The sequence below is a fragment of the Sorex araneus genome, chromosome 5 (assembly GCF_027595985.1).
Source record: "Sorex araneus isolate mSorAra2 chromosome 5, mSorAra2.pri, whole genome shotgun sequence".
Lineage (NCBI taxonomy): Eukaryota > Metazoa > Chordata > Mammalia > Eulipotyphla > Soricidae > Sorex > Sorex araneus.
Window position 1 is genome coordinate 120,155,065 of NC_073306.1, and position 27,543 is coordinate 120,182,607.

At 53.9% G+C, this 27,543-nt stretch overlaps 1 protein-coding gene across 1 annotated transcript; it reads right to left on the bottom strand.

Moving 5' to 3' along the window:
- Positions 1 to 288: 288 nt before the first annotated feature.
- SLA2 (Src like adaptor 2) lies at positions 289 to 27,543 on the bottom strand. The gene is made up of 7 exons (XM_004612645.1): positions 27,456 to 27,543; positions 21,824 to 21,923; positions 21,508 to 21,594; positions 18,236 to 18,339; positions 1,976 to 2,125; positions 1,023 to 1,155; positions 289 to 457 (listed from the first exon to the last, which is right to left on the bottom strand). Exons 1-7 carry the CDS (start codon positions 27,541 to 27,543, stop codon positions 289 to 291), a joined length of 831 nt encoding a protein of 276 aa, XP_004612702.1.

The window sequence follows — 27,543 nt, forward strand, 5'->3', positions numbered from 1 at the left end:
CGGGCCTTGAACTCAAGTCATGCCCTCTTGTCCCCTTCCCTCAACTTCCTGTCCCTTAGTCGCTCCATCTGGATCTCTTGTCCTCTCTGGGCAGCAGGACGATGAAGAACCGGATAGCATGGCTGTGTGGAACGGGGGCTTATCTCCGAGGCTTATAGCCTGGAGCCAGAGCTTCACATGCCTCACGCCGAGAGCAAGGAGCAGGGCTCGAGCGCCATGTCTGTGCCCCGTCCCCACTCACTGCAGGCTGGCCTTGGGTGCTCAGACGGGCTGAGCTGAGTTGCAGTTCTAAGTACTATAAGCTTTGTTCCCCTTCCGGCCTCTGCTTCGGGTCTCAGCATCCTCCAAGGAGATGTCGTCGGTCAGGCTGACGTAAGAGCTGAGCGCCTCCCGGAGCCCCTCGCTGAGGAGAGACGCTGGCCCCGTGGCAGAGGTGTCCGAGAGCAGCAGGAGGGAACTGTGGAGACGGGAGAGGAGCTGGGCGGAGGGCCCGCACCCACGCCACACTCCCCACTCATGTCACTGCCACTGAGTACCCTCGGCCCTCACTTCCCTACCACACACCCCACTTTGGCTCTTGGGACGGTCCTCTGTGCTGCCCCATTTTGTTGGACCCTCCTGTCTGGCTGCCCTGGGGCCACTGCCAGTGGCCTGTTTGCTTGTCCCTGCCAGTCCTCCCAGCAGACTGGCCTGTAGAGAGTCACCCGCCTCTTCACTTTTAAATCAGTGTCGTGAGGGGGCTGGAGCGATAGCACAGCGGGTAAGGCGTTTGCCTTGCACGCGGCCGACCCAGGTTCGATTCCCAGCATCCCATATGGCCCCCCAAGAACTGCCAGGAGTAATGCCTGAGTAGAGTCAGGAGTAACCCCTGTTCATCACCAGGTGTGACCCAAAAAGCAAAAAAAAAAAAAAATAATAGTGCTGTGGGCACTCAAGTACCCCTGAAGATGACAGGCCCATTCCTGTCGGGCTCCCAGGGCCAAGTCCTCCCCTTGTCCCTCCTGTTCCAGGGGTCCCCTCACCTGTCCAGCTCTTCCCAGTTGACGGGTGTCGTCTTCACAGTCACAGGTGGGGGTATGGCCTTGGTGGGGATGGGGCCAGTCCTCTGCAGGATACAGGGCTCCTTGAGGGGGCAGCATATGTCATCCGCCATCTCTGAGGAAAAGACCTTGACCTTGACGTGGCTGGCTGGACCCAGCTTGCCCGCGACCACCCTGCCTAGCCTGACCGCTTTCCACACTTGGCGGCCGAGGCACAGGAGGACGAACGGGCCGAACCCCAGCTCCTGAGTCAGGGGTTCCGGGCTAGGTTCAGGGAGGTGACTTTGGGCAGGCTGGTGGACCTTTCTCAGCCCCTTTCTGCTTAGGCAGAGGCGTTGGGAAGAAGCAGCTGAGGAACTCGGTGTCTTCCTCTTGGCGTCTCAGAGAAGCCCTGAGGAATTCCGGAACTGCCCCCTCCGGGCCCGCTGACACTGTCCCGAGACCTCCAGTGTCCCACAAGACAGCACCAGTTGAGTTCCACAGCCCCAGCAGCTCCGCGCCTGTTGCTGTGAGGTGACCTGTCCCAGCTGCCGCTGGGCTGGTTCCACACGGCCACAGGGAGGGCCAGGCCTGCTCTCACCGGGAGGTCTGAGGAGCTGCTGGTATTGGGGCTCTGTCAGGGCACGGAGGAAAACGGCTGTGAGCACGCACGCATTGCTGTGTCTGTGTTGGGCCACAGGTAATGGTGATCGGGACCTGGGCCTGGCTTTGCACTTGGAGTACTATGTGGCATAAATGAACGGAACCAGGGTCCGTCTCATGCAAGGCCAGCTTTCTACTCTGTACTACCGCTCTGTCCCCCAGAGTACACTTCTGAGAACAGGACTCAGAGGAAATGACTGGGTGTTCTTCAATGAGAAATGTCTAAGGGCACAACGACCATTCCTCAGGCCCCGCATCCCAAGTCTTTTCACAGAGACAAGGACAGGCCATACCTGAATAATGGTCCACCAGGGCCTGCAGCGTGGGGAAGGTGAGGCGTGGTGAGATGTACAGCCAGCCGTTGTCAAGGCGCTGGATCCTATAGTGTCTGATGCGGTCCCAGGATGCAGGGCGGCTGAGGCGGATGGACAGAGAGTAGCAGCCTGAGAAGGGAAGGGCTGAGTAGCAGAGGACTGAGTCCCTCCTGGGATCTAGCCCTGCCCAGGAGGGGAGGGGAGCTGGGGAGGTGGCCACAAAGTCCAGAAAGGAAGTTGGTAGGACAAGGACTTGCTCTCTTGGTCTTCTTATTTTAAAAAATTTTTGTTCTGTTTTGTTTTGTTTTGTTTTGCAGCCATACTGAGCAGTGCTCAGGGCCATTCCCAGCTGTGCACTCAGGATAACTCCTGCTGGGGTTCAGGGGACCGTATGGGGTGCTGGGGATCAAACCTGGGTTGGCCATATGCAAGACGAGTTCCCTACTGTACTGCTGCTCCAGCCTCTCGACTATTTTTGTTTGTTTGATTCTGGGTCACATCCAGTGACATTCGGGGTACACCTGGCTTTGTTCTAAGGAATTACTCCTGGCAGTGCCCAGGGGACCACATGGGGTGCCAGGGATCAAACCCGGGTTGGCTGCATGCAAGGGAAATGCCCTACTTGCTGTAGTCTCTCTCCAGTCCTGTCTCTGGGCCTTTTTTTAAAATTTATTTTTTGACTTTTGGGGTCACACCTGGTGATGCTCAGGGGTTACTCAGTTGGCTCTACACTCAGGGATCATGGTGGTGCTTGGGGGACTATATGGGCTGTCGGGAATTGAACCTGGGTCAGCTGCATGCAAGGAAAACACACCCTCTGGGCTATTATTTTTTTTTTTTCTTTTTGGGTCACATCCAGTGATGCTCAGTGGTTACTACTGGCTTTGCACTCAGGAATTAGTCCTGGCAGTGCTTGGGGGACCATATGGGATGCTGGGAATCAAACCCGGGTTGGCTGCGTGCTAGGCAAACACCCTACCCGCTGTGCTATCGCTCCATTCTTAATTGTGAGGATGAGATGAGGTCACGCAGTTTTCTCGCCTGACCCCTGTAACAACCTGCACTCCACCACTAACAAGCTGGGAGTAGCCCCAAGAACAGCCAGCATGGCTCCGGTACACACCCCCTCCAAACTCCTGCTTGCTGAAGTCTCACATCAGGCTACAGTGGAACAGGATGCATTTGAGAGCGTTTTTTACCACAAAGTGAAAGCCATCTCGCTCGGTTTTTATAAGGTAAAAGTACACCTTAGACATGGGTGAGGGTGACAGTACACCTTAGACATGGGTGAGGGTGCACTCAAGAGCAATTCACCTGGGCTATATCTTGGTGGTTCTCTTGTTTTGTTTTGGGCCCTATCTGGCAGTGTTCAGGGCTTACTCCTGGTTCTGCACTCTGGGATCACTGCTGGTGGGCTTGGGGGACCAAATGGGCTGCCGGGGATTGAATCTGGGTCAGGTGCATACAAGGCGAGTGCCCTACCCACTGTGCTGTCTTTCTGGCTCCTGTTCTTGTTTATCTGGGGTCACACGTGGTGGTGCTCAGGGACCATGCAGTGCCAAATCTTGAACCCGATGTTCCTGCATGCAGAACCACAGTCACTCGCCTTGTGAGCTGGGTTCATTGTGGCCCCACACTCCTCCAAATGGGTTGTGGGGGGGGGGCTGAAGAGATAGGACAGCAGGTAAGGCAGACCATGGTCAATCCCCAGTATCAAATATGGCCCTCTGAGCCCCACTAGGATTGATTTCTGCAGAGGCAATAGTTAGCCTTGAGTACCCCTGGGTGTGGCCCAAAACCAAACTTTTTAGGTCACGCCCTGCAATGCTCAGAGACTACTCCTGGCTGAGTGCTCAGGGCACCATGCAGTGCCAGGGATTGAATCCAGTTGCATACAAAGCCTGAGCTCGTCCCTTTGAGCTTTCCCTCCTGCCATGGGATCCATTCTTTAGTCAACACTTCATTAAAGTCAAGTACTGAACTGAGTACAGCAGGTAAGGCATTCACCTTGCACATGGCTGGCCCGGGTTCCATCCCTGAGACCCTATATGGTCCCCCGAGCCTTGTCAGGAATGGCCCCTGAATGCAGAGCCAGGAGTAAGCCCTGAGCACTGCCAGGTGTGGTCCAACATGCCCTCCCCACAAAAAAAAAGCCAAATGAGAAGAGGGTGCTTAGTTACATTTAAAAAAAAAAAGTAATTGACTGACCTATCTAAAGTTGTTTGTAATTTTTCATTTATTGAATATTTATTGTATGCTTTATATAGATTATCTAATTCTCATGGTTACCCTCTGAGGTGGGTTCAGTCAGATACAATTATTCCCATTTTACAGATTAGAAAACTGGCACAGAGAACTGGAAGAAGAGGCAGAGACCCTGTCACTTGGTCCTTTCCCAGTGAAAAGCCTAGAAGGGCAGGAGTAAACTCCTCACAAAACAGGCGCTGCTCAGTTGTAGGAAGCATTCACTTTCAGAGAATAATCTAAACACTCCCATTTAAGGCAAAGCATTTTCAAAATGAATACTAAACTAAGCTAAAAATAAAAGTGAAGGAGTGGAGAGGCTGGACCAAGATGTCAGAGATAGAGAAGGGGCCAGTATGACAATAATAGTTGGAAATGATCATGCTGGACAAGAACTGAGGGTTAAAAGTAGGTAAAGGGATGTACACGATAACCTTTCAGTATCCGTATTGTAAGCCACAATGCCCAAAAGAGGAAGGGGTGGAGAGAGAGAGACAGACAGACAGACAGACACAGAGAGACATAGAGAGACAGAGACAGAGAGAGACACAGAGAGACAGACAGAGAGAGAGTTCTGAAACTGCCTCGTGGGGACAGGGCCCAGCAGGGAGCATCCCTCAGTCCTTTAGGCCAGGGGCAGAGCAGCTCCCTGATCCAGGTGAGAGCAGCCAGGCCCTCCTCAGCTCAGCATCTGACAGAAGCCCCAATGTCCAAAGAAGACTCTCAAAATGTGGTGGGTTCTGTGGTGCCCAGGGGCCCGACTCAAACAACAAAGCGTCGGGGAGGCCCCAGACTGAACACTGGGGGGCAGCCGTGGTCCAGGCTGCAAAGTCCTGGCCATAGTCAGCAGCACAGCCCCAGTGAGAAATGGGGCCCTCAGAGTCACTCAGGCCTGCGATATCCCTTACAGTAAGCCTGACTCGAGAGTAAGGGGAGTGGGGCGCGCCTCTCATACTAACGGGCAAAGACAAATGCCAAAATGGTCCCCACGCATGTGAGACCTCTCTAATCTCTCCACTGAAGACTTCAGAGTGACGAGCGTAAGGATGTTCAGGAAATGGAGGAAAATAATAGAAAAGGCCTCCCAAAGGAGAAAGAGCGAGAAAATAGCAAGTCACTGGAGGGGCCAGATAGTGCAGCGGGCTGGGCGCTTGCCTCGTATGTGGCTGATCTGGGTTCAATCTCCACAAATGGTCCCCTGAGCCCCACTAGGATTGATCCCTGAGCACAGGACCAGGGATAAGTCTTGAACACATCCGGCTGTGACCCCGAAACAAAATGACAAAAAGGAAGTCACTGAAGAACATGGTTGGTGAAGTAAAAAACATAGATGAGCGGCTGGAGCAATAGCACAGCGGGTAAGGTGTTTGCCTCACACATGGCTGACCCAGGTATGATCCCCAGCATCCCATATAGTTCCTTGAAAAAAGGATGAAAAAAAAAAGGGAAAAAAAAGTTAAGAACTTTTGGGGCTGGAGTGATAGCACAGCGGGTAGGGCGTTTGCCTTGCACGCAACCGACCCGGGTTCGAATCCCAGCATCCCATATGGTCCCCTGAGCACGGCTAGGAGTAATTCCTGAGTGCAGAGCCAGGATCCTGTGCATTGTCAGGTGTGACCCAAAAAGCAAAAAAAAAAAAAAAAAAAAAAAAAGACATGCTGCAGAGATGCCTCCAGACCCTGTGCCAGGCTGTCTCATCCAGGGCAAGCAGGAGGGGGGCAGGTGAGACCCCTCCCCGCCCCAACAGAGCCCCGGCAGCCGAAAACGTCCATAATTCAATTGCCGCCATGCTCATGGCTGATCTCCACAGGCTCAGACAAGCCTCACCCATGAAAGAATCTGCTGTATAACTATATATATCACTGTCACTGTCATCCGTTGCTCATCGATTTGTTCGAGCGGGCACCAGTAACGTCTCTCATTGAGAGACTTATTGTTACTGTTTTTGGCATATCCAATACACACGGGTAGCTTGCCAGGATATATATATATATGTAGATATATATGTATGTATATATACATACATATATATCTACATATATATATATTGCTTTTTGGGTCACACCTGGTGATGCACAGGGGTTACTCCTGGCTCATGCACTCAGGAATTACTCCTGGAGGTGCTCGGGGGACCATATGGGATGCTGGGAATCAAACCCAGGTCGGCCGCGTGCAAGGCAAACGCCCTACCCGCTGTGCTATCGCTCCAGCCCCAGTATAACTATATTTTAAATTTTAGAATTCCTGGAACACTTGGCCGCAAATGTGGCCACACAATATCTCAGACCTTACTCCACTGAAGTACCAAGAATAGCACAGAACATTTGATGGGGTTTTTAAGTAGAAGGCAACCAATATATGCACAAAAGTCTCAATCTTTAACAACATATTAGTAATCTCATAGAAGGGCTTAATGGCTCCAGGGTGAAATACAACAGTCTTCACACACTTTTCTCTAAGGAAACATTTTTTGGGGGTCATTTTTTAGCAGATTATTCATAACAAGCAATACAAAATAAATTATTTTGGTTCTGCTTTGGGGAAGAGTTTGGGTCCAGGTGGAAACATTTAAAATATGGTCATAGAAAGGTTAATTATAGTGGGATTGGTGTTCGAATATTAAATGTAATCAATTATTGTGAACAAATTTATAAAATTAAAATAAATTTAAAGACTGAAAAAAAAAGAGAACTTTCCCAGTCTGAGAATAAAGTCATATACTTAGACCCAAGAAGATCAGAGTTCCAAACAGAATAAACTCAAATGGAAAATCAAGATACCTTAAAGTGGCAAAATTTGCTGAGAGCAGCAGAATCAAAGAAGAAACTGACAGATAAGGAACCTCATAACACCCACAGCAGATTTATCAAAGGCAACTCGTCAGAGTCAAAAAGAATGGTATGATATAGCCAACATGTTAGAAGAAATAAACATCCAAGTAAGAATACTTTACCCTCTAGGGTATTTAGATAGGAATGCATGAACCAAAGCTTCACAGACAACCAACAGCTAAAGAATTAATGCCCATTAATTCAGCTCTGCCAGAAACCTAAAAGCCCCAGACCCCCTAACACTGCTTGGTGTGGCTCGGTGATCTGGTGACCCCGGCACAGTGGGACCCGAGTGGCACTGCACCCTTGGGCCCCGGCAGCACCAACCAAATAGCCCCACACGGACGGCTGAGAATTGCCAGTGGCCCAGGTCCCCCAGTTCCAACCATCTCCACCACAAAAAAAATCAACAACAAACAAACAAAAAATCCAAACACACACACACACACACACACACACGCTTCCTTTACAAAGCCAAGAAATTACAGATTGCTTGCATGTATGAAACTCTGGTATTGCCTAACAACAATAAAAATGAAAAGAATTCTACTTGGAGGGGCTGGAGCGATAACACAGCGGGTAGGATGTTTGCCTTGCACACGGCCGAACCGGGTTCGATTCCTAGCATCCCAACTGGTTTCCTGAGCACCGCCAGGAGTAATTCCTGAGTGCAGAGCCAGGAGTGACCCCTGTGCATCGCCAGGTATGACCCAAAAAAGCAAAAAAAAAAAGAAAAGAAAAAATAATTCTTTTTTTTTTTTTTGGTTTTTGGGTCACACCCGGCGATGCACAGGGCTTACTCCTGGCTCTTCACTCAGGAATTACTCCTGGCGGTGCTCAGGGGACCATATGGGATACTGGGATTAGAACCCGGGTTGGCCGCGTGCAAGGCAAACGCCCTACGCGCTGTGCTATCGCTCCAGCCCCAAGAAAAAAGAATTCTACTTGGAGATAGTAAGATACTAAGAACCTACAAAGTGGAAAAAAAGAGGATAGGAAATAATGAAGTTTTGAACAATGTGCTCAAGGCTCACTTGCTCTGAATTAAAAGGGGATATAGGGCTGGAGTACATTGGACATGCCTAGTTCTATCCCAGCACCCTAGATGGTCCCCTGAGAACTGCCACGTGTGACCCAAATAGAAAAAATAAATGAAAGGAGACTCAGAAATTCACAGGTAAACTTCATGGTAATCTCAAGGCAAATATACCTAAGGGACACAACCAAGAAGAGAAACGGTAGTCTGAGCACTGCATGTGAGGGGGATATACAAGACAGACGCTGTGGGCCAGAGTGAGAGTATAGCAGGAAGGGCACGTGCCTTGGACATGGCCAACCTGGGTTCGATCCTGGGTACCACATATGGTCCCCTGAGCTCTGTCAGGAGTGATCCCTGAGTGTGGTGTGAGGAGTGAGCCCTGAGCACTGCTGGGTGTGGCGAAAGGAAAACAAAAACCTAAAATAAAAATAAACTGAAAAGAAAAACAAAAGACACGTCAGTATTAATTATAGGAAAGCTGCACCGTTCCTGTCGTATTAGTATCAAAGTAGAATTCAAAACCCAGAGATAAGGCCTTGCCAGATCAGATCTGGCCCCTGTACCAGAGATAAGTGAGATGCACCAAGAGGACAGAGGCAGTCTAAACTTGTATGTAACTAACTAGAGATTCAAAATGCATGGAGAAAACCTGATGGAGGGGCTGGAGCAATAGCACAGCGGGTAGGGCGTTTGCCTTGCATGCGGCCGACCCGGGTTCGATTCCCAGCATCCCATACGGTTCCCAAGCACCGCCAGAAGTAATTCCTGAGTGCAAAGCCAGGAGTAACCCCTGAGCATCTCCAGGTGTAACCCAAAAAGGAAAAAAATCCAGCCAACCAAGTTGACTTAGCAGGGCACATGGTCTCTGCTAACAATACATGTTTGCTTTTTTTCTTTTCTTTTTGGGTCACACCCAGCGATGCATAGGGATTATTCCTGGCTCTGCACTCAGAAATTACTCCTGGCAGTGCTCGGGGGACCATATGGGATGCTGGGAATCAAACTTGGATCTGCCATCTGCAAGGCAAACGCCCTACCCGCTGTGCTATCGCTCCAGCCCCCACACATTTTCTTTTGGGTGCATATGGAATATTCAAGACAGACTATAGACTGGGCCACAGAAACAGGAATTCACAAGGACTGAACTAATTAAAGTATATCCTCTGACTTCCATAGAATTTGGAATTAACATCATAAAGATGTCGAGGTGGGGGCGCTGGAGCGATAGCACAGTGGGTAGGGCGTTTGCCTTGCATGAGGCCGACTGGGGTTCGATTCCCAGCATCCCAAATGGTCCCCTGAGCGCTGCCAGAGGTGATTCCTGAGTGCATGAGCCAGGAGTAACCCCTGTGCAACAGCGGGTGTGACCCCCAAAAAAGAAAAGATGTCTGGGGCCTTGTGGTTTTAGCAATAGTACGATGGGTAGGGCATTTAGCTGACCAGAGTTTGGTCCCCGGAGTCCCACATGGTCCCCTGAGCACCACCAGAAGTAATTGCTGAGTACAGAGCACTGAGTACTGAGTAACCTCTGAGAATTGCTGGGTATGGAACAAAATCAAAAACAAACAAAGAGATACTTGGGGTCAGAGATGGTGGTTCAAGGGCTGGATCTATAACATAACATAACATAACAGGTAGGGCACTTGCCTTACACATGGCTGACTCACATTTGATCACTGGATAAGATGCCCAAGCGTCCAGGAGTGATCCCTTAGCACAGAGCCAGGAGTAAGCCTTGAGCACTGCCAGGTGTGGCTCAAAAAAAACAAAACAAAGAGAAAAATGATAGAGAGATGTGGTTCAAGTGGTAACGCACATGCCTTGTATGCAAGAGATCCTGGGTTCGACCACCAGGACCACGTGTCTCCTCAAGCACTACTGGGCATGCCCCCACAATAATAGAATCTGGGAATCTGGATCAAAATCTGGATCAAAATATCTGGATCAAAAAAGAAATAAGTGACAGGGAAATTGGAAATTCCTTGTTTTGTTTAGGGGCCACACCAGGCGATGCTTGGGGGCTACTCCCAGCTCTGTGCTTTGAGATCATTCCTGGCGGTACTGGGGTGTGAGGGATTGAACTCGGCCCTGTATGCGAAGCATGTGCTCCAGAAAAATATTTTTATTTATTTATTTATTCATTTAGACTTTTGGGATCACACCCGACAATGCACAGGGGTTATTCCTGGCTCTGCACTCTGGAATTACCCCTGATGGTGCTTGGGGGACCCTATGGGATGCTGGGAATCGAACCAGGGTCGGCCGCGTGCTAGGCAAATGCCCTACCCTCTGTGCTATCACTCCAGCCCCCCCCCCCCGAAAAATGTTTTTATTCACAACAAAATCACGAAAACAACTTAAGGGTCGGAGAGATAGTATAGATAGATGCTGGCCTTGCATGCAGTGAATCCCGTTTGATCCCTGGCATACACGGGATTCCCCCAAGCACTTCTAAGAGTGATCCCTGAGCACAAGGCCAGGAGTAAGCCCTGATTACTCAAACCCCCAAACACCTCCCCCAGAAAAGTAGACCACCAGGGCCCAGACGAAACCTGATCTTGGTGTCAGCCCTGCACTGCCTGGTCCCCATCTCACCACCTCCAGGCAGAGCTCAGCGGACCCCCGGGCCCTTCTGGGTGGTCCTGGTCACTGCTGGCGCCACGGGCCCGGAGCAGCGTTGCTGTCTTGGACTCTCGCATCCAACTGTAGGGCCTGGTGGGCCCGGAGTTCCTGGAAGGGCTTCTGGAACGCCCCCACCCAGCCCAAACCAAACACCACATGTAAACTTGCAAGGCCCGTTCTTACAAACCCCTGTTACCTCAGGAAAAATAAATGAAAATAAAACCGAATTAAACTGAATTACAGTGGGAAGAAAAACCAAACATGGGGCCAGAGAGATAGTCAGTCACAGTCATCCCGTTGCTCATCGATTTGTTCGAGCGGGCACCAGTAATGTCTCTCATTGTGAGACTTATTGTTACTGTTTTTGGCATATCTAATCGCCACGGGGAGCTTGCCAGGCTCTGCCATGTGGGCGCGATACTCTTGGTAACTTGCCGGGCTCTCCGAGAGGGGTGGAGGAATCGAACACGGGTCGGCTGTGTGAAAGGCGAATGCCCAACCGCTGTGCAATCGCTCCAGCCCCAGAGAGATAGTATGGCAGGGAAAGTGCTTGTCTTGCATGATGCCAACCCTGACTTGATTCTTGGCACCGAATATGTTCCTCCAAGTCCCAACAGCAGGAGGAAACCCTGAGTACTGTGGGTGTAGCCCCCCTCAAAAAAAGAACATCAGTGTAATTCACTATCTTAGACCCTTCACCTAGAGAAATTCAGAAAATCATGTGACAAATTCCAACACAAATCATGATTTTTCTTTTTTTCTTTTTGGATCACACCCAGCGATGCTTAGAGGTTGCTCCTGGCTCTGCACTCAGGAATCACTCTTGGCGGAGCTTGGGGGACCATATGGGATGCCGGAGATCGAACCTGGGCCGGCCACATGCAAGGCAAACGCCCTACCCACTGTACTATTGCTCTGGCCCCACTAATCATGATTTAAGAAAAAAAAAAAAGACAGGCTGGCAACATCATCAGTTGGTAGGGCACTTGCCTTGTGCGCCGCTGACCACGGCTCAGTTCCTGGCAGGGATACAGTTCCTTGAGCCCTACCAGGAGTGATCCTGAGCTGAGAGCCAGGAGTAAGTCTTGAGCATCACAGAGATGCCTCCACCCTCAAAAAGAAAACACGACAACAGGAAACTACGAACAGGATGTATTTACAGGATGTATTTGTTTCTTTCACTGCTGTAACAAATCACCAATGACAGTAAAACAAAACAAATGCCCGACAGTCGGGGGGGGGGGGGGGGGGAGGGGGGGTAGAAGCCTGAAAGGGGCCTCTCACTGGCCTAAAATCAAGGCTTGCCTGCAGGACTCTTTCTCTGCTGCCTCCAGAGGACCACCCATCCTCCCATCTTGCCTCATTTCTAAAAGCCACCAGAATCCCCGGGCTGGAGAGATAGCACAGTGGGTCAGGCTTTTGCACGCAGCTGACCTGGGTTCGTTCGATTCCTCCGTCCCTCTTGGAGAGCCCGGCAAGCTACCGAGAGTATCCCGCCTGCAGAGCAGAGCCTGGCAAGCTACCCGTGGCATATTCGATATGCCAAAAACAGTAACAAGTCTCACAATGGAGACATTACTGGTGCCTGCTCGAGCAAATAGATGAACAGCGGGATGACAGTTGACAGTGACCAGAAACCCCTATCTCACTATTCCTCCCCCTGTCCTCTGAGCTAGCAGGCTGGCTCCGTCCAGTTTCCATGAACTCTGACCTCCAGCTTCCCAGAGCTCTGTGGATTCATGGGAACTGCATCTGGCTGATCCATGATAATTTCTCCGTACCAAAATCCTTTCCTAGTTAAGCTCCAGACTCCTGTTTGCAACGTAAAGAAACAGTCACAAGCTCCAGAGATGGGGGCCTAGAAATTTTGGGGTCTAACACATCTGCCTACCAGAAAAGGGTCTAAACCTGACACGAAGCGTCAGAGAAATGTCTGTGGGCAACATCATGCCTAATAGGTCAGATCAGAACTTTTCCCTCTGAGTTGGAGGGAAAAGGTCTCTGCTAGTCTGGTCCAGGATTGGCTCCATGATTAAGCTGCCTGCAAGCTCTAAGCTGAGTCCAGTCCTGCGCTCTGCATGTGCTTGGCATGATCCTGGTACCTCCTGAGCTGCCCGGGATGGCCCAGTGCCGCAGGAGATTTCTGGCCACACGAGTCCAGTGTAAGCGCCCTGCGTGGCACCAGATCTGATGTGTGAGCGAGCACTCGGGCTGGGAGTGAGCCAGTGTAAGCCCTGCAGGCGTCCCCTGCGAGCACAGTGACCAGAATGTGCGGGTGCACCCCTACTTGGAGGGGTGCGGCCTCAGGGCAACCCCCGGGCCACCCCACAGCTAAACGCACAGGCACCACATAGCACAGCCTGTGTGCGGTCATACATGGAGGCATCTGGAGAACAGGCCTAGTGGGTAGATACGCCCGTGGAAGGGGGAGGGCAGAGGGCCTGGTGTGGATTCCGGGCGGGGCCTCTCCGGGGCCGGCCCCAGCACTCTCTCTGAGTGTGATGAGTGCGCGGCTGTCCGTGGCAGTCTGACGCTGGGCAGGGTGGAAGTGGGCAGCTGCAGGGGACCCACCTTTGGTTGTTGCGGGGTGCCTTAGAGACACAGCCAGGGGAGACCTTACGGGGCTCTGAGTCACACGGGAGCTCACACGGGAGGGCGTCGGGAAGAGGGTCAGAGCAGCAGCTACATGCCACCTGATGCACGGGGCTGCCTGGGGCCAGCCACAAGGGCCTCGGTTGGCAAAACCCCCAGTGGGGCTGGTGGAGCTTGCCTAGGCCCCTCCCCTCAGCCCAGATCCGAACTGCACTTCCCCTTTGTGGCTCTGGCTGTGGGGTGCGGTGGCCAGGCGGGTCTGCAGAGAATGGAAGGTAGTACGTCATGTAGTAGAGCAGTGGCCTGGCGGGGCCTATTTTTAGAGTCGGCACTGTCCCCACACAGGGTTCTGGTGGCCTCACAGCACAGCTCAAGAAGACGGGCTTCGGGGGCCGGGGCGAGAGGACAGCGGGGAGGGCGCTTGCTTTGCACGCGGCTCGCCTGAGTTCAATTCTCAGCATCCCATACACTCCCCCAACCCCCACCAGAAGTGATCCCCGAGCACAGAGCCAGGAGTAAGCCTTAGGACCACTGGGTGTAACCCCCAAACAAAAAAACAAACAAAAGAGATGCACTTCTGATCCCCAACACCACATAAGGTCCTCTAAGCCCTGGCAAGAGTGACCTCTGAGGAGAGTCAGAAGTGAGCCCTGAGCTCTGCAGGGTGTGACCTCCCAAAAGCAAAGATAAGCTTTTAAAAAATTGTTTTAGGGGTTAAAGAGATAGTTCAGTAGGTAGGGTGTTGCCTGGCATGCAGCTGACTTGGGTTCGATTCCCAGCATCCCATATGGTCCGCTGAGCACTACCAGGTATAATTACTGAGGGCAGAGCCAGGAGTAACCCTTGGAGCACCACAGGGTGTGGTAAAAAAAACGAACAACAATTTTGTTTTATTTTGGGGTGGCCATACCCAGGGTGCTCAAGGGTCTCTTCTATGGATCTTGGGGACCAAGAGGGGCTGTGGATGGAACTCAGGCTCCTGGGTGCATGTGCCCCAGCCCCCTGAGCTGTCACTTGGCCCAAGAGGCTTTGTGTGTGTGTGTTTTAAAGGGCAGGGTTTCTTTTCTTCAGAGTGAGGATTCGGGCCATACCTGGTGATGCTCAGGAGTGACTCCTGATGGGGCCAGGCTGGACCTGGGGGCTGCCGCATGCCAGGCAAATGCTCTGACCCCTGCACTCTCTCTCAAGACAAGGTTTCCTATTGTTTCTTTTTTTTTTCCTCTTTGGGTCACACCCTGCGATGGACAGGAATTACTCCTGGCTCTTCACTCAGGAATTGCTCCTGGCGGTGCACGGAGCACCATATGGGATGCTGGGAATCGAACCCGGGTCGGCCATGTGCAAGGCAAATGCCCTACCCTCTGTGCTATCGCTCCAGCCCCCCTTATTGTTTCTTTTCTTTTTTTTTTCTTTTTGGGTCACACTCGGTGATGCACAGGGGTTACTCCTGGCTCATGCACTCAGGAATCACTCCTGGCAGTGCTCGAGGGCCATATGAGATGCTGGGGATTGAACCCGGGTTGGCCGCGTGCAAGGCAAACGCCCTACCCGCTGTGCTATCGCTCCAGCCCATTATTATTTCATTCTTCATTGGGGGAAGGGAGTGAGGGCCAAATCCAGCAGTGCTCGGGGTCTATTCCCGGCTCTGTATTTGGGGATGGAACTGGGGTTGGCTGCTACATGCAAGGCTTCACCCCTGTACTCTCTCTCCAGCGCATACTTCATTCTGGGTTCTCCGGCCTGGGAGTGTGTTTGCAGACATAAAGGAGCATGGGAGCTGTCCTGAGAGCTCAGGAAGGCCGATCTCAGCCCTTTGCCCAGGAGTCTAACAACAGGTCTCCCGTGGGGCCTCGGAGAACCGTCGTGTGATGTCACCCGCACCCCCGGAGCTGCAGTATCAGACTTTTGTTGACCACAAACCATGTTCCGAAATTTTACTCGGTGACACATGGAATTACCTCAGAGCCACGATGCATGCGGCAGAACCCCCCTGAGTGCTGCCGTTTGCGGCTCAGCCCCACTTCCTGTGCTTCCGGGCCCACACCCACTAGGTCACTGGGTCTCCACGCTGGCGGCTCATCAGACTTATCTGGGGAGCTGAGGGCTGCCAGAGTCAGGCCCCTGCCCCCCACCATTGAGCAGAACACCCTGTGGGTGGCTTCTAAACTGCCCTCTTGGCTTAGGAACCGCTCGATGCCAGCATGAGGCCAGGGTCTCTGCTGACCCCGGAGTGGACGTGCGAACTGGGGGTGCCCACACCAGCGCAGCAGCAGCAGCTGAGAACTTGTTAGAAAGAGCGGGACTGGAGCCAGGCCTCACACCTGCCAAATTCAAATGCTGGGTCTGGAGCCAGCTGGTCCTTCACCAGCCCTCCGGGTGACCCTGATGCCACCAGAACTGAAGGCACAGCAGGCGGTGCTGACCGAATGGGACTACACTCAATTGAATGCAACTGAACATGACTGAATATGACTGAGCATGACTGAATATAACTTAATGTGACAGAACATGACTGGAAGCAACTGAACACAATCTAACAGACTGAACACAAGTGAACGCGACTGAACACAACTGAGCGTAACTGAATGTGACTGAACGCGACTGAATGCGACAACGCGACTGAACACTACTGAAAGCAAGTGAACGCGACTGAATGCGACTGAATGTGACTAAAAGCGACTGAGCGTGACTCAATGTAATTGAACATGACTGAACGCGATTGAACGTGACAGAACGTGACTGAACGTGAATGGATGTGACTGCTTCCTTGGCCTCCGAAGCCTGACCAATGCTGTCCAGAAGGACTCCTCACTCAGAGCAGAGGCCTTGGCCTCATCCTGCATCCCTGGCAGCCTCTTCTCTTTCTGACACCCAGAGTCGCACTGAGATTCCGCCTCCTCTGATGACTCTGGGACAAGGCTGAGCATCCAGCCACCAGGTGGATCCCCGTGAGCTCTGTTCTGCTACCGGCTGTGTTCTTTGACCTTTTTGGGAAAGGGTCAGAGTGGCGGGGTGGGTGGCCACTGTTCTCGGGGTCGCACCAGGCCAGAGCAGGGAGGGTGTGATGGAGCTAGAGCACTTCCTGTGGCTTCTCAGCCTCACGGGGCCCCCTCTGCAGCGCCCCTGCCCCACATGGCTCCCCTGCTGCGGTTTCCTGTTTGCAGCCCGTGGCACCTGGCCCCCCCCCACCTCTTTCCTCAGCCAGCCTATGGATGTGTGTATGAGGGTAAGAGACTGACTCTGCCTGGAAAATGACAGGAGAGGGTGGGGAGGGGGCCCCCTAATGCAGGAAAGGGGCCTAAAAGACACACTGGAGGGTTCCCCCATGAAGGAGTCCATCGGCATCTGTTCTCCTACTCCTGGGCATCTCCTAGCCCACCCTGGGCCTGTCACCCTCCTCACGGGTGTCTGTCCTGGGCCTGTTGCTTCTCTCAGGTGTCTGAAGTCAGCGGTGCCCCAGCTTGGCACTTCTGGAGAGATCATTACTATTCCCCAGGCCTCAGTCTATCATGTGGGGACAATGGCGGTGTCAGCCCTGCACGGCTGCTTGAAGCAGGTGGACTGGCTGACAAAAATGTCCCTCCTGTCCAGGCCAAGGGGCTCAGGGAGGAAGGGACCTCAGAGGTGACTACCCAGTATCCTACACTTCTGCAGGCCTCTGCTTCCCCTGGGAGAATGGGGGGAGAGGAAGATCCGAGGTGACTTCATAGGGGGTTTCTGCCTCCAGCGGGACAGCTCAAACACAAATGCCTTATCACAAGCCTACTTGCTCCAGAGAAGAGCATCATGGGGGGGGGTGTGGGGGGAGGGTGAGGAGGCCTTATGGGCCAGGGCTTATCTGGATTCAATTCCTGGCACCCACTATGGTCCCCCCAAGCCCTGCCATGAGTAATGCCTGAACACAGAACAAGGACTAATCCCTGAGCACCACTGGGTGCCCAGTTTGATCAAGTTAGTCTTTGGGTGTGGTGAATCATAGACACTTGCAGAGGTATTCAACTCTATTTTGAAATTGTCATGAAAATTGGGGCTGGAGTGATAGCACAGCGGGTAGGGCGTTTGCCTTGCACGCGGCCGACCCGGGTTCGATTCCCAGCATCCCATATAGTCCCCTGAGCACCGCCAGGGGTAATTCCTGAGTGCAGAGCCAGGAGTGACCCTTGTGCATCGCCAGGTGTGACCCAAAAAGCAAAAAAAAAAAAAAAAAGAAATTGTCATGAAAATCAATTGATTGACAAGGGGTTGGGGGAAAAGCAATAGTAAGTGGCCAACCTCTCAATCCCCAGCATCCCATATGGTCCTTGAATCCTGCCCAAAGCGACCCCTGAGCACAGAGCTAGGAGTTGGCCCTGAGCACTGCCAGGTATGGCCCAAAAACACAAAATCGAAGAAAAGAAACCCCTAAAATAATTAAAAAGGATCGGCTGTGTGCAAGGCAAATGCCCTACTTGCTGTGCTATCGCTCCAGCCCAAAGGAAAAATAGAAGAAACTTTTTTTCAGATTTATCTAAGCTAGAAAGAGAAATAAAAGGATCAGGGAAAATGCTCCAGGTTTGGGCTCCAAGAGCCCAAACCGACAAGCTGTTCCCTTTAGGTCCGAGCAGATAGCACCCCCACACCCCACGTGCAGGGAATTGCTTGTGGGCAGCTGCAGAGCCCCCCGCCAGCTGCCTTTCTGAGGGAGAAAGCCCCGCTTCCTGCTGGCGCAGAGACAGGCCAGCCCTGGGGGCCTTCCTGCTGTCCACACTCCAGCCCACGCGCCCCAGGAATCCCACCGGGTCCCTCCAGGCCCCTCCTCCGTGGGGCCCCCAGTGTTGTTCCGGAGTCGCAGCCTGGCCCCTGCCCACGGAGAGGCCGGGACTCTCGGCGGACTGGGCCAGTGTCCAGGCGTCAGGGAGGGTCAGCACCCACCTCTTCGGGTCTGGCTTTCTCGGACGATGAAGGACCCGCCGTGGTTTCCCGGCAGCAGCAGCAGCTCCTCAGCTTTTTCCCGGCTCAGGCCCTCATACAGCCACCTGGGGAGCAGCGGAGAGGGGTCTGGGGTGGGGCAGAGGGAGGGTTGACCACGACCCCACGGAGCCCTCTCTCCCGTCTGGGGCCCCAGCAAGGCCTGCTTCCTCTGGGCCTCTGAGTTCCATCTGGACCAGGAGGAGCTGGCCTCGGGGTCTCTGAGACTTCCTCAGCTTTACTCTCTTGCTCCTGGATCCAGCGGCTTCAGAGACCCTCAGGGGCTCCGCCTTGGGGGCCTCATTTCCCAGTGGCCAGTGTTGGGGGGTTGGGGTCTGGGTGAGCCCCTCTCTCCTGGCACTGCCCTTACTCCATCCACTCGCCTGGCTGAGAGGCGGGGGGAGAGGGCCCCAAACTGGAGTGCAGAATTGCACACAGGGGCCCTGGCCTTGATCCCTCGCACCCTCGCAGAGTCCTGGAAGCACGGTTGGGAGCAGCCTCTCGCCAAAGGAAATTGGACAGGGAAATCGATTTGCTATTGGAGTAAATATTTCTTTTGAGCATTTGATCTGGGGGGTGGGGGCACACCATACCCAGTGATGCTCGGAGCTTACTCCTGGCTCTTCCCTCAGGAATCGCTCCTGGCAGTGCTCAGGGGACCATAAGGGATGCCAGGATGGAACTCTGGTGGGCCAGGGGCAAGGCAAGTGCTTACTGTACTATTGCTCCAACCTGAGCATTTTGCTTTTACAGGGGCATCGCCGGTGGTATCAGCCCCAGCGGTGGACCTAGTAATAATCCACCCAGAGGTGCAGGCTTGACATCTGGGACTCAGACCTGGCCATGCAATGCTCCAGGCCACCAGGGCTACACCCAGTGGTGCTCTGGGGGGTGCAGGGGGTGAAACTTCAGGAAAGCAAGTGTGAGCTCTAATCCTTTCAGCTCTTTATCTGTTCAGCCCAGGCTGGGGGTCTTCTATTCCCCAAGGTGCTTGGGATCATGTGTTAGGGTCCAGCTCCTATGTGCAAAACAGAAGTTCCAGCCCTTTGTGCCATCTCCCTGCCCTGCTTCTCCCATTTGAACATGTGTGTGTGTGTGTGTGTGTGTGTGTGTGTGCGCCTATGTGTGTGCATGTGTGTGCGCCTGTGTGTGTCTGTGTGTGTGTCTGGGTGCGTCTGGGTGTATGTGTGTGTCTGTGTGTCTGGGTGTGTGTGGATCTGTGTGTCTGGGTGTGTGTGTCTGTGTGTGTGTGTGTGCTAGAGATAGAAGCTAGAGCCTCAGGCAGCAAAGCAAAATGCTTCACTGGTGAGCCATATCCCCAGCACTTATATGAATATTTTATTCTATATTTTGGATTTTGGTTCAGATCTGGGACTTACTCCTGGCTCTGTGCTCAGGGATCACTCCTGGCAAGGCTAAGAAAGCCATATGCACTGGAGTGATAGTGCAGTGGGTAGGGTGTTTGCCTTGCACACTGCTGACTGGGTTCAATTCCCGGCATCCCATTGGGTCCCCTGAGCACCGGCAGGAGTAATTCCTGAGTGCAGAGCCAGGAGGAACCCCTGAGCATCACCAGGTGTGACCCCCACCTCATGCAAAAAAAAAAAAGAGAGAGACTTAAAAACCATATGCAGTGTCAGGAGTGGTCTTAGCTGCTGTACTACCCTCTGCGTAAACATTTCAAAGTTTCACCCTGTGGTTAAAGGCATGTGGTCAACAATTATTTGTTCTCACCAAAACCTAACAAACTCCCAGAGGGACTTACTTGTGGGCAGAAAGGTTGGACTAGGAATGTTCAAGACATCCTCATTTTTGGGGAAGGCCCACCCAGCCTCATCACCTAGTGGCCCGAGGGGTCCCAGCTGACCACGCCCGCACTCTCCTCCCTGAGCCCTTCCCGGCCACAGCCACCCACGGAAGCTCAGCTGCAGTGACAAGGGCAAGAAGTTTCGCAGGAATCCTCTAGGTTCACTCGGCCCTGGCCTCCTCCTGGGCCGGGAGAACCAGGCCTGAGACTCCTGGTCACAGAATCCAATAAGCTTCGTGAACACGGCCCTGTGTGTCACTGCGAAGTTTCACAGGCAAAGTCGGAGGCTAAGTGGAGCCCAAGGAGAGATCGTGGCCAATAGTCTCACTCCAAAAGGGGCTCATATATATATATATATATTGCATTTTGGGTCACACCCAGCGATGCTCAGGGGTCACTCCTGGCTCTGCACTCAAGAATTACCCCTGGCTGTGCTCAGGGGATCATATGGGATGCTGGGAATTGAACCCGGGTCGGCAGGCAACATGCAAGGCAAACGCCCTACCCGCTATGCTATCACTCCAGCCCCTATTTTTTTTTTTTAATTTATGTTTGCTTTTTAGGTCACACCTGGCGTTTGACAGGGGTTGCTCCTGGCTCATGCACTCAGGAATTACTCCTGACGGTGCTTGGGGGACCATATGGGATGCTGGGAATCGAACCTGGGTCAGCTGTGTGCAAGGCAAATGCCCTACCTGCTGTGCTATCGCTCCAGCCCCTATTTTATTTTTTTTTAATACAGGAAACAAGTTTCTAAAATTGAGGCTGTAAATGAAGATCAGGCAGGGAAGCGACTGCTGGAGGCCTTCAGGCTTTCTTTGGCTTAACCTGTGTGCTTAGAGCTAGAGGCAGCTCGGGGGTGGAGCACCTGCCTGGCATATGCGCGGCCCTGGGTTCCATCCCCGGCACTGCAAAACACAGAGCATGGTGCTAGGCAGCCGCCAGGCCCCTCAGAAAAGGCAGGCGCAGCAGTTGGGATGGTGCGTCCACAGGATGTCAGCCACACGGTGACCTACCATGCCAGGGACCCCGTCCAGGACTCCTGGGGTACCGCTTGTGCTCCAGCCCTCCGTGCCGCCTCCCCCAGGCTTGGCCAGAGCTAGAGTGGCTGCCTGACATACACAGTGACACACTGCTGACCCCATGGGGTTTAGGGAGAACCCCTGGGGGCCGGTGATGCCTTCTTTCTTGGGCCCCTTGAGATGGCTCGTCGGGTGGGTGACCCCCACCCACCGACCACTCTCCATCTCAGGACCCTCAGACTCTGCTCCCCACAGGTCCCCGAAGCTCTCTCCACCAGCAAGACGGCTCCAGAGAGGGTGGGTGGCAGTGCGGGCCCAGGCTGCTCTTGTCCCCACCCTGCTCGGCATCCAACTGGGAAAGAGGCGGGACCCAGTCCGCTGCAGCTGGGCCGGCCGTGGAAACTCACCCCTGGGAGATTTTGGCCACTTGGATACTTGGGACACTGTATCCTCTGCCCGAGACCTCTGACACCACCGTCCACCAGTCCCCGTCCCTGGAAAGAAAAGGGAGGGGGAGGGGCCCTCTTAGAAGTGCCACTGGGCTCTGCAAGGGCCCTCTTGGTGCATCCTGGGGCCCCTGGCCCTCTGAGCGCCCAGGCCCCACACCAGGCCTTCTAAGTTCCTCCTCCAGGCTCCTGCCAGACCTTCTCGGGGTCACGTATGAGCTTGGAGGGTGGCTCCATAGCAGGAGAGAGCAGGGCCCCCCACTGGGAAAGGACTTACTCAGAGATGATGGTCAGGGGCTCCCCGAGTCTCAGCGTCAGCTCTGCCGGCTCTCCCACCGGGAAGCTGCCCAGGGCCACGGCTCTGGCCCCACTCCTCCCTGGAAGGAGAGGCAGAGCCCGTCATCCCTGCACAGGGGGTGTGGATCCCACCCTTGCGCATGCAGATAGCTCTTGGGGGTCACTTTTAGAGGAAAGGGGGTCCTGGTACAATCCTTCTAAGGAATTTCTTTGGGACCCGTGCCTGGCAGTTGGAGAAGTATATGGGTGCTGGGGATGGAAGCTCGGGCTCTAGCTTGCAAGGGAAGTGCTCTCCCTGCTACAGTAGCTGAACCCTTAAATCATTTCCTTTTTTTTTTTTTTTTTGCTTTTTGGGTCACACCCGGCAATGCACAGGGGTTACTCCTGGTTCTACACTCAGGAATTACTCCTGGCAGTGCTCAGGGGACCATATGGGATGCTGGGGTTCGAACCCGGGTCTGTCGCGTGCAAGGCAAACGCCCTACCCGCTGTGCTATCGTTCCAGCCCCAAGTCATTTTTTTGGGGGGGCCACACCTGACTACCCTCAGGGGTTACTCCTGTCTCTGTGCTCAGGAATTACACCTAATGGTGCACAGGGGACCTTAGGGGATGCCAGGGATCAAACCTGGGTCAGCCATGTGCAAGATAAGCATCCTCCCCGCTGTACTATCGCTCTGGACCCCCCCTCAAGTAATTTCTGTGGAGGCTATACCTGTGCATTAGGGGACCACCAGAACCACACCCAGTGGTGCTCAGGGTCCCCCGTAGAACTCACAGCATCTCACACCCAAGGCATGTGACCAACTGTTTGAGCCAAGACCTGCAATCCCTTCATTCAGGGTTTTTTGTTGTTGTTTTGGGGCCACAATGGCCATGCTCAGGGTTTATTTCTGGCTCTGTGCTTAAGGGATCACCCCTGGAGGGACTTGGAGGGACCATGTGGGGTGCTGAGGAACCAAACCCAGGTTGACTGTATGCAAGGCAAGTGCCCTGCCCGCAGTGCAGGTTTTCACAGGCTTTCATAGAGGGATTCTGCTGCTCAGAGAAGTGGGCACCCACGGCCCACCGCAGGTCAGCATGGGCCTCTGAGCTCTGCCTGGGCGGGGCCTGGCTGAAGCAGCATAGGGGGTCACGGGCCCAGCTTTCCAGCACTGCAGAGGCAGGCCTGGCTGCCTCTCTGGAGGAGGTGCACCGAGCCAGCTGTGTGTGTCAGGTCAGGCCTGACTGGTGCTGGGGGCCCCTGTGGTCGTCATTTCCAGTCAGTCCGATGCCCAGCGGGGACTTTGTGGTCTAGCCCCGAGGGAGTGAGGTCACAGCTTTCACCCCACTCTCAACTTGTACCTCCCCTGGGGCCCTGCGGGAGGTGGCCATCAAGACAGCCACGCCTGGATGGAGGACACTGGACTGGACGCTTAACTCCAGAAGGGCCCTGATTGTCAAGTGCTCAAAGAGGGAGCTATGGAACCAGGAACCCCGGGACTGGTCTCGAGATGTGGGTCTGTCCCCAGAGGCTGCTGAGGGGATTCAGGCCCGGCAGATGGAGGTGCAGAGAGGTATAGCGACAGCGACAGGACTGACAGTCCCCTAGGGACAGGGGGATGGTGTGTGTGCTGGGTGCCCACGAGAGACCAGAGTCTGGTTCTGGGCTGGCGTAGAGACCCTCACGGTGACCCCATACTCGTCTCTCCTCCTGAGTCCCTCAGCCAGCTACCCAGGGTGAAGGAAAGTGCCCGGTGTCTTGGCAAACATCCCAGCATAGCTTGAGAAGGGGCCCTGCCAGTGGGGTAGGTCCAGGGCACTGAAAGAAGGGCCCTTTACCCCCAGGCCCCCAAATACCATGGTACTGACGTGCAGTCCTGCCAAGGGCCCTCTCCTGTTCACTCTCCTTCCTTCCTTCCTTCCTTCCTTCCTTCCTTCCTTCCTTCCTTCCTTCCTTCCTTCCTTCCTTCCTTCCTTCCTTCCTTCCTTCCTTCCTTCCTTCCTTCCTTCCTTCCATTCCTTTTTTTTTTTGCTTTTTGGGTCACACCCAGCGATGCTCAGGGGTTACTCCCAGCTCTGCACTCAGGAAATACTCCTGGTGGTACTTGGGGGACCATAAGGGATGTCAGGGATCGAACCTGGGTCGGCTGCGTGCAAGAAAAACGCCCTCCCTGCTGTAGCATCACTCCGACCTCAATTCTTTTCTTTTTCTTTGGAGGTGCTGGGAATGAACCCTCAGCCTCGTACAAGCAAGGCAAGGGCTCTTTTGTGGAGTCACCTCCTGGCCCATCTCCCTCACCCCTAACCTCTGTTGAAGGGTCCTTTCTGGGGAAGCTTCAGCATATGCTCTTGCCCAGCCCCCTGGAGCCCACTCCCAGGGCCAGGCGGCTTATTTTGTATGCTGGAGCCCCAGCTCAATGCCGGGCACTGGTGCTGCCTCGTGCCCCACTGGGGCGACTGCCAGCAGCACAGAGCCAGAAGCCCCTGAGCACCTCTGGGTGTGGCCCCGAGCCACCCTTAAGTCCCCTCCAAAAGTAGCACCCCCAAGCCCACTGGGGCTGTGGATGTGGTTCAGTAGTCAAGTCCAGGCCTTGCATATGTGAGACCTAGTTTCGATCCCTGGACCCCCAAAAACCAAAATAAAAAAATCAGCATCATTCGAATCAAACACAGCCATAACGGGGGTATCCTTTCCTTTGGCTTGGTGACCCTGATGGCCGGGACTGTGTCTCTCTCGTCCTCTCCTGTGTTCCTGGGTCCCGTGTCCTCTGGTGCTGGCACAAGGCCTGGTATTTGGTGGCAGCTTGTAGATCCCCCTATCAGGAGATATGGGGAGCACACGATACCCCCAGGCTTGCCTCAAGGTCAACCTCCTGCTGTGATCAGGGGGATCTTCCAGGCAGGAAGACAGGGTCTTCCCATCCTCCCCTGTGGGGCCCCTGGGAGAGCGGGGATCATGGTGTCCCTCAGGCGCCACAGGGCAGAAAGCCCCAGGACCCCTGTGCATGTGGGTCACCACCATCAGAGCGGGCCCTGGCTCAGAGCAGCTGCTGTGGCGGCTGGAGCAGGCTGGGTGGAGATGGGAGGGGAGGGGAGGGGAGGGGAGGAGAGGAAAGGGGAGGGGAGGGGTAGGGAGGGAAAGGGAGGAGAAGGTTGCCTCAGCGCCCAGAGTCTGGTTAAGAAAGGCAGCTGCCTCCAGTGATGGGGTTGGCAGGGTTCAGGATACGGAAGTCAGGGGGGAGGGGCGGTGGGAGGTGGGTTCAGCGAGATGGGGGGGTCCCTGCCACTGCAGCTGAGTTTCAGTGAGGCCAGTGTCGCCCACATCCCTGTCGCACACACTGGTCTGCAGGCTCCTCCTGCTGCTGGCCGGTGTGCTCTCGCCCTTTCTTCTCAAGTGCTGCTGGATTCCGGTGTTGTCCCGTAAGGGTCAGCCATACGCACCCACGAGGCTGGCCCCAGCTCCAACCCCAGCCTTGATGCTGCTGAGAAGCCACTTTTCAGAGGAGACTCAGGCTTAAAGCAGGAGACGAGGGGGCCGGTACAGTGCAGAGGGCGTTTGCCTTGCACGGGGCTGGCCCAGGTTCAATCCCAGGCGTCCCATGCGGTTCCCTGAGCCTGTCAGAAGTGATTCCTGAGTGCAGAGCCTGGAGTAAGCCCTGAGTACTGCTGGGTGTGCTCCCCAGCTCCCAGACAACAACAAAAAAGTAGAGTTGGCATAAAGTAGGTTAATTTCCACGACCTGGGTGGGGTCTCATCAAATCATCTGATGATCCTCTGCGGAAAAGCATGAGTCAAAATATTAATATTCGAAGAGATTTTTGTCCTTTAGAAAGCGGACATTTTTTTGTTAGCTTAGAAAATTATGGTTGTCACCAGGAGTAATTCCTGAGTGCAAAGCCAGGAGTAACCCCTGTGCATCGCTGGGTGTGACCCAAAATGAAAAAAAAAAACAAAACGAAAACTATGGTTGGGGCCCAAGCAATAGTACAGCAGGTAGGGGGTTTGCCTTGTACAAGCCGGCGTGGGTTTGATCCCTATCCCCCACCCCCTTACCCCCCACCCCCCGGCATCCCATATGGTTCCCCGAGCACTGCCAGGAGTAACTCCTTAGTGCAGAGCCAGGAGTAACCTTGAGCATCTCGACCCATAAAGCCAAAAACAAAGAAAATTATGGTTAAAAGTTCAGCGATGGGGCTGGAAAGATAACATCGGGGTAAAGGCCTTTGTCCTGAATGGGCTCTTGATACCCAGCACGACTTAATCCCCTACTGTCCTTGTGTGACCCTAAGCACTGCCGGAGGGTCTGAGCAGCAACCCATCTCAGTCTCTGGAGAATCCTTGGGAGTTGCCTTTTTGCCTCCTGAGCACCACTTAGAGGATAAAACCAACTCCCCTCCTCCACCAACACACACACACACACACACACACACACACACACACACACACACTCACTTTTTTTGGGGGGGGGTCACACCCGGAGATGCTCAGGGGTTACTCCTGGCTCTGCACTCAGGAATCACCCCTGGCAGTGCTCGGGGGACCATATGGGATGCTGGGAATCGAACCCAGGTTGGCCGAGTGCAAGGCAAACGCCCTACCCGCTGTGCTATCGCTCCAGCCCCCCCCCCCATACTCGACTTCTGCATGGTACGTGCTCATTTTTTCTTTTCCTTTTTTTTTTTTTTTAGTTTTTGGGTCAGACTCAGTGATGCTCAGGGGTTTACTCCTGGCTCTGCACTCAGGAATCACTCCTGGTGGGCTGGGAGAGCCACATGGGATGCCGGGGATCAAACCCAGGTCAGGCGCATGGAAGGCAAACGCTCTTGTACTATCTCTCTGGTCAATGTGCTGATCTCCCCAGTGGCCACTGCCCTAATTTTGTGCGCAGTGTTCCACAGCATTCCTCAGGAGAGGAGGCCCTTCGGAGCATCTGCGTCCCAGAGAATTTTCTGCCACGGCAAGTGTATAACTGTGCTTGCCCACCAAGCCACGCAGGGTGAGCATGGCTGAGGAACTGAAACTTCACTTCTTATATTTCATGCCACACCTAGCGGAGCTCAGAGTCTCAGGGCCGGGGTCAAACCCAGGTCTCCTGCAAATGCACAGCATGTGCTCAGTTCTTTGAGTTCTCACTCTGGTCCCTAATTTTATTTTTTTTTTTGGGTCACACCTGGTGATGCTCAGAGGTTACTCCTGGCTCTACACTCAGGAATTATCCTGGCGGTGCTCAGGGGACCATATGGGATGCTGGGAATCGAACCCGGGTCTGCTGCATGCAAGGCAAATGCCCTACCCGCTGTGCTATCGATCCAGCCCCAGGTCCCTAAATTTTTCCTTTGAAAGTTAAATGGCCACATGTAGCTGGTGGCCATGGCAGTGGCCTGGGCAGCTTTGGGCAGTGGCAGAAGGGGGTAAGCCAGAGTTTTCAGCTCAGCCTCCAAACAAATGTGCAAGAGGAGGCAGGAGGGGTGGGGGAGGCCTGGGGCCTTCCTGCCCCTCAGGTTGGCATAGTGGGAGATCCCTGGCATGAAAGAAAGCCAGTGTCCGGAGTGCCCTCCCTGTGCAGCCTTCCATGCTGGGAGTACCCTCCCCCGCCCTGAGCCCCCTGACGGACCGTCCCAGCCGAGCCTACCTGCCTCGGGTGCAGGGCCCTGGTCTTGCGCAGAGAGGTCGGAGCTGGAACTTTGCAGCCTTTTCTTCCTGCTCGGCTGACTTCCCAT